The 12,294-nt window shown below is 42.2% G+C and overlaps 1 protein-coding gene across 1 annotated transcript in view; it reads left to right on the top strand.

Moving 5' to 3' along the window:
• The window catches only part of CUNH1orf21 (chromosome unknown C1orf21 homolog), a 103,063-nt gene that overhangs the window by 55,991 nt on the left and 34,778 nt on the right, over positions 1–12,294 (top strand). The window contains exon 3 of the mRNA XM_071435963.1: positions 5,908–6,002. Within this exon, the coding sequence (XP_071292064.1) occupies positions 5,908–6,002 (95 nt within the window). The remainder of the gene's footprint in view (positions 1–5,907; positions 6,003–12,294) is intronic.

The following is a 12,294-nucleotide window of genomic DNA, read 5'->3' as shown; positions in this document are numbered from 1 at the left end:
GTGGAGTGACAGGACACAGGGAATGGCTTCCCACTGCCAGAGGGCAGGGTTAGATGGGATGTTGGGAAGGAATTGTTCCCTGTGAGGGTGGGCAGGCCCTGGCACAGGGTGCCCAGAGAAGCTGTGGCTGCCCCTGGATCCCTGGCAGTGTCCAAGGCCAGGTTGGACAGGGCTTGGAGCAACCTGGGATAGTGGAAGGTGTCCCTGCCCATGGCAGGGGGTGGCACTGGATGTATTTTTAAGGTCCCTTCCCACCCAAACCATTCTGGGATGTTTGGCATGTTCTGTGCTCAGCATCTAAGTGGCTCACCTGCTGCTCTGTGTTTCAGTTAAATTGCATCAAAATCTCTTACGGTTCTTAACAAATATTTTTAGAAGAAGCGATTCAGTCCTTTATCTAAATATAGCTTTGAGCTTTGAAGCCTTTGGGAGAGGGGAGCACGTGGAGCTTTGATCTGTGGCATTCACAGCAGCAGGAGCACTTTCTGCACCTGGCAGAACCAAGTGCAGTGCAGAGGAATTTGTTAGACAGAAAGCTCCTATTTTACAGAACAGACCTGTGGTTTAGCAGGGATGGAGGATAAATCCTGGCATGTCGTGTGATAGAAAGGCAAGAGAAACTGCAGAAAAATATGTGGTGCAGGGAGGTAGATGAAGGTGTGTTTAGAAACTTCCCTCTTGGTGATATCACTGAAGTACCACTCACCTCCTGCCTGATACTTGATATTGTGCTAAAAATAGAGAAGAGGCTCACCCATCGTCCCTCTTGATGACAGTGGAACCAAAACTGTTTGTCCTTAGATGTCTGAAATGGGAATCAGTGTAAATCAGCATTCTATTCATTTACTTTTTTAAAGGCTTGCTGTTTAACCAAGTATTTCTCTGAAAGTCACAGTGACTCTAGATATATTTGACAAAGTTATTCTTTTTTCTGGTGTTGCTCTTTCCTTTAAACTGAGCTGGAATTGATGTCATTGCCCATATTCCCATGGTAAAGGCACTTACAGCCGTGTCTGGAAGTGCTGAAGACATTTTTCTCATGGGAAGCACCACAGTTTTGTGTCCCCCACCCAGTAATTGTTTCAATATTCTAAGTTGATATGCTCATTTATCACTGAAATTGTTATTAATGAGTGCTGTTTTTCTTTGTCACATTGCCATGGCAACTGGGTGACATGTTTGAGTGGAATTATCTGTTTCCAGATGGAGATCTTCATTCATAAGATTTGCCTGCTGAGAATTTTTGCAGCATATTCAACTTCAAAATTCTTCCTCCCTGTGCCTTTCCACAGTTTGGAGCTAGAAGCATTTCTGCTCTCTGGTTTATATCCTGTGATTTTGTGGTGGGTGTTATGCTTGCAATATTTCTGTCTTTTGTGGTTCATTTATGTTGTTTTTCTTTTGATTTAATTGAGTTACTTCTCTTCAACTCAGGATTTGCTGTGACAGTCCTGTAAAGCCATTCCTCCCCCATATGAGTTATTGGAAATTTTCTCATTTTATGTAATACGCCACACAATGAAAGAGAGGACTTGATTTTGTTTTTACTCCTGAAAAGGAGCATAAGGATGCATGATATATCACATTCTGAGTGATAGTGTCCTTATTTTTTTATCATATTCACTACTTGATTTTTAGTTCTATACAATAAAGAAGCATGAACATGTTTCATTTCTTTTCGATATAAAACTGTATTTAGGGAAAAGACCAAGGTAAATGCACATAGAGTACTAATTTCCTTTATCCTGAACTTCTTACAGTTTTAAAGGTCTTGTTAGCTGGCAGACTTAATGAGGTCCTACTGGATCTCAGTCAACATTTCAGGATTTCTCTGGATTTGTTTCTAATCACTCACATCAAAATACCTGAAAATGCTGTGTTTGCTTCAGTAGAAATTAGAAGGCAAAACTTAAAAGATGATTTTTATCATCCTTTACTTCTTCAACTCCAGGCTACACTTAACTTAGTGAGCAAAACCAGGTTAGCAGTTTTTTGCACATACCTACAGGAAAGGCATTCAGGGCCCCTTCATCCAACCTGTCTTTAATCCAATTTTCATATTCACCTCAAACTATTAATGACCATACACTCAGGATCTGCTTCCAGGTCTGTGTGTTGTGGAAACATCCCTTTTGCACTTGCAGAGCTTTCATCCTGACAGTAGGTTTAGAACAAGAACAAGCTCATAAATAGCTCAGAATCTGTAGTTTCTGAACACCTTGCCTTATGTGTAAAGTATCTATAGAAGACAAATTTTGTCTTCACCTAGTCAAAAGAAGTCTATATATCATTGTGTCCTCCCAAAAATAACATAATGCAGTGAAAGACCCGTCTTCTGAAAATAATTATTTTATTTTAATTCCTATATTTAATATATTTGAATTAAAGTATGTTGTCTTACTTGTGAATAAGGCTCTCTGTTACACCAGCAAGCAGTGTCCTCCCTAGCTGTATAATTCTGTATAATTCTGTATAATTACTTAGCTGTTCTTTTCCCTTACAAAGTGGAACCATATCTATTCATACCTCCCTCCAGCAAGAGACTACTCAATGCTAACAAATATTTCCAATGTATAATACCAGTGCTCCTTGTTTTAAGGAAGGGATTTTGCCTGTGATAGGGAACTAGGAGAGTTTATGAGTAATGATGTTGCTTCAAATGTAACCAGTCTCTGGTCCGCTCCCTTCATTTCTGTGTGTAGCTGATAAAACAGTTGTTATGGCTCAGTTATTACCCAAAATGAAGTTGATCCCTGCCTTTCCACTGGCCAGTGCTGCATTTGCCTTTTGGTTTCACCATGATGTGTGCAGAGAGCCCCTGGATGGCTGGAGGTGCCTGGAGTTCTGGGCTGTTCATCACTCCCTGAGCCACTGGGGGCTGAGTGCTGGCCCCTCAACCCCTTCCCCAGTGGCTCTCATAAACAGGAGATAATCTCTTGGCCTTTAAAGCAGATCCTCAGCTTTAGATTGTGTCAAGGCTTTATTGCTTTTTGAGATACAAGCAGAGATTTCTTCTGCTCAAACACAGGCCATCTATTAGAGCCAGGACATTTATATTAATTTTCTAAGACACTTTGTATTACTAGGCTGATTCTGCCAACATCTGCAGGGGCTTCTTGATTTTTGTTTTTATCTTTATCCACAGAATCACAGAATGGTTTGGATTGGAAGGGATCTTGCAGCCCATCCAGTGCCACCCCCTGCCATGGGCAGGGACATTTTCTAGTGGCCCAGGTTGCTCCAAGCCCCATCCAGCCTGGCCTTGGACACTGCCAGGGATCCAGGGGCAGCCACAGCTGCTCTGGGCACCCTGTGCCAGGGCCTGCCCACCCTCACAGGGAACAATTCCTTCCCAAAATCCCATTAACCCTGCCCTCTGGCAGTGGGAAGCCATTCTCCTAAGGAGAAGTTGGATTTCTCCAGAGTAAGACTTGCTGTTTGCTGTGGTGGATTCCACTTGTCCAGAATATGTTATGAAAAATTACCGGTTTATTTTTCAAAACCTTCTTGCTGCTGCATATCTTGGGTGTAAATTATTCAGTTGTCTGCACTTCTGCGGTTGGTAGGATGGAGGGGAGAGTAACGCCAGCTGTGCCAGAGATAATTTAATACTTATTGTATCATCAGGAAAGTATTGATGTTTACTAACACTGTTGGAAATAGCTCTGGAAATACCATAAGAAATCTGTGCAAGGTTTTCTGCCACCAGTTCAGAGCTACTTGATGCATCTGGCAAATGATGCAGCATTTGAAGGATCTGTGCCCATGTGCATTGTGAATTTAAAATTTTTGATCTCTAGGGAGACTCTGTCCTGTCCAGGTGTATCAGAATTTCACATGTCAGTCTGATTATCCTGGCTATCAGTCAGGGACTCCTCGGTGCCCTGCTTGACTTGCTCCAAGGGATGATGTGTGCAAGGAAGCACCATCCCCACAGGATCAGCTGCTGCCTGGATGTGGTGTTTAATCACTTTAATCTCTTGGAATAAGCAGCAGACACATTTCAGGGTTATTTTTGTCATGGAACATCAGCCCCTCCATACCTTCCTCGTTTTCCACAAGGCTGGGCTGAACTTCCTCTCTCCTCCAGTGCCCCTGGACTGGCTGTGGGTTGGGAAATGTCCTTTGTGCTGCTTTCTCTTGCTCATCTGTTTCCCCATTCAGATCCCTGCGTGCCTCTGTGGGAGTTTGATGCTTTTTCTGCGTGTGGGTTTTATTGCTAATCACAACACAGAGCACTGAGGCAGGGAGGAAAATGTAAGTTAGATAATTGCAGTCAATCAACTATTTCTAATTCTCAGGCTTTATTGTGTTCAGCCCTTTTGGGCTTATGAATTGTCATCTCCAGACTAGCTGAATTACACTGGGAAAAAAGAAAAAAAACCCAAAACCTCAGAGTTGTTCACATTTACCAATCTGATAATATTGTCTTAAATTCTTCCATCTGGTTCTGTGTCTCAGATGCTTCTATTTGATAGAATAGTTCAGTTTGTTTGAACTCTATAGTAAAGAAAATGTATAGATGTGGATTAGCCCAAATGCAAAACCATGATGTATTTTAAAAAATAAGATTGTTTTTGAAGAAATTTATTTTTAAAATAAGCCTTACTTTTCAAAGCAAGGCTTATTTAACTTCTAGACTCTGTGGTTAACAGTTTCTTGAAAACAGTTTTGTCCAAATAATATTGATTCTTTTTTTAACAACACAGTAACCCAGAAAAATCTATTTGTGCTTTGTTTTTCCCTTAGTATAAGTGAGAGAAATTGCTTGAAAACCCAAAGAAAAAGAGGGAAGTTTGTGCAGTGCCTTCTGATTTGCCATGGTTTTGCCCTTTATTCCAAGTGAACTTTGTCTCATTTCACATTGTATTAATATTTTCCACCTTTGTGGGATGGAGTTTCTCTTCTGCATTGTTTTTCCTGGATGGAGGACAGTGGATGCACAACTCTGGGTGTTTTTTCCAATAGACTCACATGCTGCAAAGATCAGCAGAGCAAAAAGTGGCTGAGCAAGGGCAGTGTTGGTCCTGCAAGAACTGGATTCACAGGCTGCAGGGAAGAATGATTCTCCCTGAAATCCCATCTTGTCCTGCCAAGGGAAAAAATCCCTTGTTGGAGCTTTGGGTTTACTCTGGTATAGCACCTCTACGTTAGGTAACATTTCCATAGTGGCACTAGAGCTGGGGATTCTAGTATTTCAAGAGCTGATAAATATTAAGGATGAACCAAGAATCTTACTTTTCTTATTTATTTTCAGGCTGAATTTCTGTCTGGGTGACATTTGTGTGCAGGAAAAATGGTGGTTGGTGGGGGAAATGGGAAAAGGAAGATGGTCAGCATGGGGCCTTTTCTCCAGAAATCATTCTATGACTGTGCATTGTGTCAGTAGGAAAAACAAAATTTAAAAAAGGACAAAGTGATTATGGTGTGGGTTGGCTTTTTTCTAGCTTTTAACCTACATTTTCAGTATTCTCCATCAGCTTTGCTGTGCAGGGAACACCCATGAGCAGCCTTGTCTTGAGTAGCCACTGTCCATGGCTTGTTGGTCCACTGAGAATGAATATCCAGGGAGGGTGCAGGAGCAAAGAACTTGTTTGTGTTGAACATAATCAACAGAAAACTAGGGATTTGGGAGAGACTGCACACCAAACATCCCTGTTTCCTGGTGCCTTGGCTGTATTAGACCAGAGAGCTACTGAAATTCCTATTGAAGCTTTAGGCAAGAGAAACTTCCTTTGTATTAGTCACATGTAAGCCTTTGAAAAGATATACATGTAATTTTTAGTTGCTTTGCTTAACTAGGGTCTATTCTAGTCAGCTGTTTTGGTTTTAGTTTGGTTTTTATCCCAGCTGCTGAACTACACTGGTTCAAATTTTTTTTTTCTTTTTTTTTTTCTTGGTGCTCAGATGAGTATAGGATCAAACCAGTGGAAGAGGTCAAATACATGAAAAATGGGGGAGAAGATGATCAGAAAATAGCAGCCAGGAACCAAGAAAACTTGGTAAGGATTGAACTTATCACTTCTCTAATGAACTAACGTGGCTCTGCTTTTGTAATGGAATATGCAGCACCCTCCAGCTCCGGCTTGTGCGCAGCAAGAGGATTTTCTCCAAAATGTCACAGCTCCCTGCAAAGCTCTCATGGAAGGTGCAAAATGCAACTTTTTCCTGCTTGTCTTTCTGAATTAGGCTTTACCTGATCTTGGAGTGAGTGCCTTCATGATTTTAAGTCACTCTCTTTCCTTGCTGATCCGAAAATACCCTTTATTTGGAAATATGTGTGTCTGTGTTACAAATGAGCTGGAGTAAAACAGCACTTCTTTGCCATTAAGAAAATGACCTACTTATGTAGATACTTGCTGGTTTTCTGTATTTTAAAATTCCCAAGGAAGGCAATTTGGAGCAGAAAGAAACAATGTATTCATAACACAGCAGTCACAAAAATCATGTGTGTTTCTTTTGCCCCGATTCGAGCACTTTGCCAGCTTGTAGTTCCATTAAGGGAAGGCAATCACAGGCAAACTCTTAGAACTACTTGAAATAACTTAGATGCTGTTGAAGCAGCTTAAAAATCACAGTTGAGTCACTTCTGGCATTTCTGAGAAGTTGTTTCTTCTCTTCCAAAGCTGAAGGACTGTAGGTTTTGTTATTGACTGGCTGGGGCTTTGACCAGTCGAAGTTTTCAAAGACATCCCACAGCTCTTGTAGCTGGGTGCAAGTTTTCACATCTGGTTCCACTCATTCAGTGCAGCTTTTCTTCACACAGAATGGTTGGGTTTTCTCCCCTCCATCTGTAGGTCCAGAGGGGAAACTGCAGCAGCAGATTCCAGTGGAACCATAACCATTATCACCAGCTGAGGATTTGCCTTTTGCCATGATTGGGCAGCTGTAGAAAAATCCACTGTTTGGGATTTTTGACTTTTGATGGAGATGTGAGCTCCAGCAACTTGGCTACTTTATATTTCCTGTCCTAGACACACATACATTACACAACTACAAGTGCAATTCTGTAGTAAATGGAGTTTATTTTGCTGCCCTATCCTGTGGCTGAGCAGCAGGCAATATGATTTCTTCTTCAACCTCCAGATCAGCCATTTGCTACCTGCAATTTTGGTGCAATAGCTGGTGCTCCAGTGGGTGGTGCAACTTGAGCTTGGAGCAGGATTTAGAGGTTTTTAACAGATTGCTGGGGAGTCCTGTGCAGGGCTGGGAGTTGGAGTCAGTGGTCCCTGTGAGTCCCTTCCAGCCCTGGATATACTGTGATTCTGTGTTAGATTTTCCACTGGCCTTCAGCTGTAGTTAAATGAGAATATTTGCAGAAGGTCCCATGTCAGAGCAGGGAAGAGCTCAGGAAAGCTCAGGTCTGCTGGGGTGACACACTTGCTGAAGGTCTGTTCAAAACAAGATCAAGCTGTTTTGCACTTTGGTTGGTGCTAGGTGTTTTGTAGCACCCAAGTGTTCTCCTGATTAAATGTAGGAAGAGCACAGTGCTGCTTATTTTATTATTGGTGGGTCATGTTTGATGGGAGCAGTGAGTTTGTTGGAAAATGGCACAGTAAGGATTTGGAAGGGTAGTGTAGGTCTTCTGTCGTGTTTATCAGGAGAAAAAAAAAAAAGGCAATAACACAAGAAAGTCTTCAGCCAGACAGGATGGATATGCCTTAAACAAAAACTGTCCTGCCCACCAAAAAGGCTTTATTTTCCTTTTCCTCATCTTTCTGTAAGGAGATTACCTTGTCTGTAATATATGCATCTTTTTAATCCTGGGAATTGTCAAGTCCTCATCACTTCTGGTTTTTTTAAAGGGGTTTCACTATTGGAGTTTTCTCCTTAGTAAACACGTTTTAGCTCACTGCTTAGAGGATGGGTTAAGCTACCCATCACTGAGGCTTTAATTTCCTTAGTGTGTGAGAAGTTGGCAAGCACTTACATAATCCCATCTTATCATCAGCCATTTCCAGGCAACTGAAATTTTAGGAACAAGAAAAGGCGGTGGGAGAATCGACTGGCCCTTTTTCCTCCTCTCTTGTTTCTTAACCCCACATTTCTTTAATGTCATGGGGCTGTAAATTCACATTCCCTTTAGAAACACAGCTCAGATGAGAGGTGTAACCTCAGTGTCTGGGTGGGTTATCTTATCCCCTGATACTGGTGCTTGAATTGTGTTATTCAGATGCCATTGAATTTTTCAATCCCATTATCATCTCTGTTACTTTTTTAAGGTATTTTGAAGTCTTGCTTAAAAAAAATATCTCAGCTCAAGTGAAAAGAAACCTGCTTCCCTTGTATCTTAGGCTCTTTGATGTGCTGCCATCTCTGCCTTTGGTGCTGCAGTATTTCTGAGTCAGGGGGAAAGAAGGTGACATGAGTAGATGAAGAGAATGGGAGGGCATGGCAGTCATCAGGGATGCTGTCATTTCACACTGGGTGCTGAGGCCAGACTCCCAGGCTTTGATTCTGCTTGAGGAAGGGCCAGAGAAGGGCTGGTACAATGTGGGTATCTGTGGGAGAGATGAGGCTCTGTCAGTGAATCACCACCTTCTCAGCTTCAACCTGAGGCTTAAGCAGAGCTCCACACTTGGGCAGGTCTGGCACAGTGGAGCAGAAATGCTCCAAAGACACAGTGCCAGCAGGAATGGCTGTGCTGGGGCTGGCTGCCAGGGGAAGCACAAGATGCTCCATGGGAAGACATTTTCTGCTGGAATCAAAGGCCCCTTTGGATTAAAATGTAGGCTTTTGACGAAGGGGAAAAAATAAGAAAATATAAACTAGGTTTGTTTTCCTTCCTTTGTATCCATAGGCCTGATTCACTTCTTTAGTCAGGTTTCTCCAGTTCTCCACCTGCCACTGGGATCTCTCTGCTCCTGGTTTCGTTCCAGGTACCTCTGACACCTTCCAGAGCATCTCCACCTTCAAAACAAAGCCAGAGTCATGGCACTTGAGCTGGCAGTCCCACATCCCATCCACATCCCAGCCTGCAGGGTGGGAATGGGATGTAGCACGACCAGGCACTGCAGAGCTGGGGCTGCACTGGTGCTGTCACTGTGCCACGTGCTTTGGTGGCTGCTCAGCTAAACCAGGGCTGTTTGGAGGCAGAACAGTGAAGAACTAGCAGATAGGTGAAAGACAGAAGTAATTTGTACTACATATTATATGTATTTTTAAATAACAAGTGTTGCTTTGTATATATATATATATATATATATATATATATATATATATATATATATATAACATGGGAGCTGTGCTAATTTTCATGTGAGATGATGCATGGAAGGTAATGTGTGTGCTATTATTCCTGGAGGTAAATGAGCAGCTAGGATGGTTATTTATGAGTTCAGAAGCAGAAGGCCTGGCTGGGATGGTTTGCTGGGATGCTGGGCTTTGTCTCCATGCCCAGCTTGGTGCCAATGTGCTACATGTGGTGCTGAACTCCAGCTTGTGTTAAAACTAAACTTCAGCTCCCCAGGACTCCACAGGAGCTCCACAAAACCTCTCCTGCATTTCCCCATCTTCGTGGGGGAAGGTTTTATGCTAAGCCTTCTCCAAAACAATGGGAGTTTTACCACTCAGCAGATCTGGGTGGGGTTTTTTTGGCCCTAAGGATTAGCCAAAGCTAAGTGTGGATTTGTCACTGTGAAAGCTAAAATGCCAAACTCAGGCAGTATTAATATTTTACAAGCAGGTATGACCAAAATAAATAACATATTAATAAAGACCTATTAACTTTTTGTTTGGAGTGGACTGTTTAGCTCTTACACCATCATGTCAAATATACAGAGTACAATTACATAACAGCCTTTTTAATACTCATAATAGGGCAGATTTAATTGTCCTCATTTCCATACTCTCACAGCACTCCTGGCTTTCCATTGTAAAATATTTCTGCCAGAAGAGGTAAAATGAGAAGGTGTGTGGTATTTCTGTAGCTTAGCATTGCTTTGGCAAACTTCAGGAGCTGGATCAATTTTCCTGTGAACTGGGCTGTCATAGTACAGATATCCCTGAAAATACCAAATCCCCAAAGCTGAATTTCTTTTCTGTTGGGTAGTTATGTTGATATTTATGGTAGTTCAGGTTTTGGATGTTTTTATAAGTTTTATTCATCATTTTCTGGGCTGTACCGGCACAAAAGGCCAGTTACTGGGATTTTTATGCTTTGTTATCCAAACCCCTAAAACAATTAGATATAATCCTGTGTTTCATCCTGGAGTTCCGTGGTGAAATTGCATGTTAGAGCTTGAGATGAATTCCTGCTGGAGCTGGGAGAAAATTGCCTCTCTGTTGCTCTTGTTACCTCTCACTCCACCTTTAATAACAATGTTTTGCTTTTTGTTTTACCCAATTTCCACAAATTTCCACTCCACTTACCTGCAAATGTGATTTTTGTCTCTCTTGAGCTTCTTAGCCCAGCTGCTGTTCTCCATTTATCACCCAGCTCCACATTACTTGGAATTGCAAACCCCCTGCCTCCCTGACTCTGTATTCAACACCAGTTATCATTTTCTGTAGTGATTTGTAAAAGTAGGCAGTAATATCTGATAGATGAAGTGTGTGAAATTAAAAGCCTGGCAGAAAATGCAGAATGAAACACCTTAATAACCATATAAAATGTAATATGTGAAAGGGAAGACCCCTATTTAAATATATATATATTACACACAAGATGTAAAATGCATGTTATAGATACATCAATCATAAATATTTTTGATGTGCAGTGCCAAGATTGGTATATGTTGAATTCCACATCAATTTAGGAAAATACATTTTAATTCTATTACCAGCCTGCCTAATCTAGGTGCTAAAAAAACTAAATAAAAAATAAATAAGCCAGCTAAAAGAAATAGAGTAGCCACCACTGAGTTTATTGGGGGTATTTGTGGTGTTTTCCTTTCTGTAAATAAAAATACATCTGTATTTTACAGATATAAAATACCACAAGGGCAAATTTAAGCATGGAAATAGAATTAATTTGGTACTTTAAAATACTTAAAGCCAGTGCTGCTTATTATTGCTAGGTAAGCTTTGAATTGCAGTGCTTTAAATGAATAACTGCATTTTTATTTCAGCACTGGTGCAGTACACTGGTGAAGAGCTTTATAAAAACTGAAGTTAGCACATATTAATGCATATTCCAGTGTGAGGATTTCTCTCCCTAATGTCCTAATTATTTATTTCAAACCACTGTGCTGTGGCAGTGTTTCAGAACACACCATTTCAGGATAGAACCTGCTCATGCTCTGCTTATAAGGGGAAAGAAACCAAAAATGCCCGAGAGCCTTCAAGCCCTTAGAAAGAAGAGGTTTTCCTGGGTTTTGTCCATTCTGAAGAGTTGGGGTGTGTTAAATCCTGTGCTGGCCCCTTGTTTGCTTTCCTTGCTGCTTGTGACATTCTCCAGGAGCCCTGTTCCACCAGCACAGGGTCAGCTCCAGTTCAAGTGTTGGGAAAACTTCATCCTGTTGGTTCATTATCCACTCTGAAGGATGGATATCTAGAAATATATTTTCTATATATAAAAGAGAGGTTCTTAATTTCTCTGCACCTTGCCCCCCTTATTTCCCTGTGCGCTTTCAGATCACAGAATCCCAGGTTGGTTTAGGTTGGAAGGAGCTTAAAGCTCATCCAGTGCCACCCCCTGCCATGGGCAGGGACCCCTTCCACTGTTCCTGGTTCCAGGCTCCATCCAAGCTGGCCTTGGGCACTTCCTGGGATGGGGCAACTGTGCCAGGGCCTCCTCACCCTCACAGAGAGGAGTGTCTGCTCAGTAACTCACCCAACCCTGCCCTCTGTGAGCTTGAAGACACTTCCCCTTGTCCTGTCACTCCACACCTTTGTCCAAATTCCCTCTCCATCTCTCTTGGAGCCTCTTTAGATATGGAATGCCAGTACATAGAGACGTAGAGATGTAGCATTAAGTGTGTGTGTGTATATATATATATACACATAGGCTCATCTTCTTAATGAAAAACTCTTTTTCTTTGGCTCCTGGGTCCTGGGAGTGCTAAAAGGATAAAAGGACAAAGTGAGCATCAGCAGATGTGCCTGGAGGTAGGATAATGTGCAGAGGTTCCTGTGGTGTTCATCCATGCACTCCTTTGCTGCTGAGAGTGAGGAGAGAGCAGGAATGGAGGGCTCCAAAGCCAGCCTGCTCCCCAGCACGTTTTCCCACAGGGACAGGCATCCACTTTGCCCAGGTGCTGTGTCAGCCAAAGCCCAGGGCCCGGGGCAGCTCTGTGGGAACAGGTCCCACAGGTTCCTCACAGCCCAGCATGGAGCTGCTCCACATCTGGACTC

Source organism: Agelaius tricolor, unplaced genomic scaffold (assembly GCF_023055355.1).
Source record: "Agelaius tricolor isolate 1412-34295 unplaced genomic scaffold, bAgeTri1.0.p SCAF_11, whole genome shotgun sequence".
In the NCBI taxonomy this organism is placed as follows: domain Eukaryota; kingdom Metazoa; phylum Chordata; class Aves; order Passeriformes; family Icteridae; genus Agelaius; species Agelaius tricolor.
Note: the sequence above shows the minus strand (reverse complement) of the source record. Positions and strands in the feature narration are given on the sequence as shown.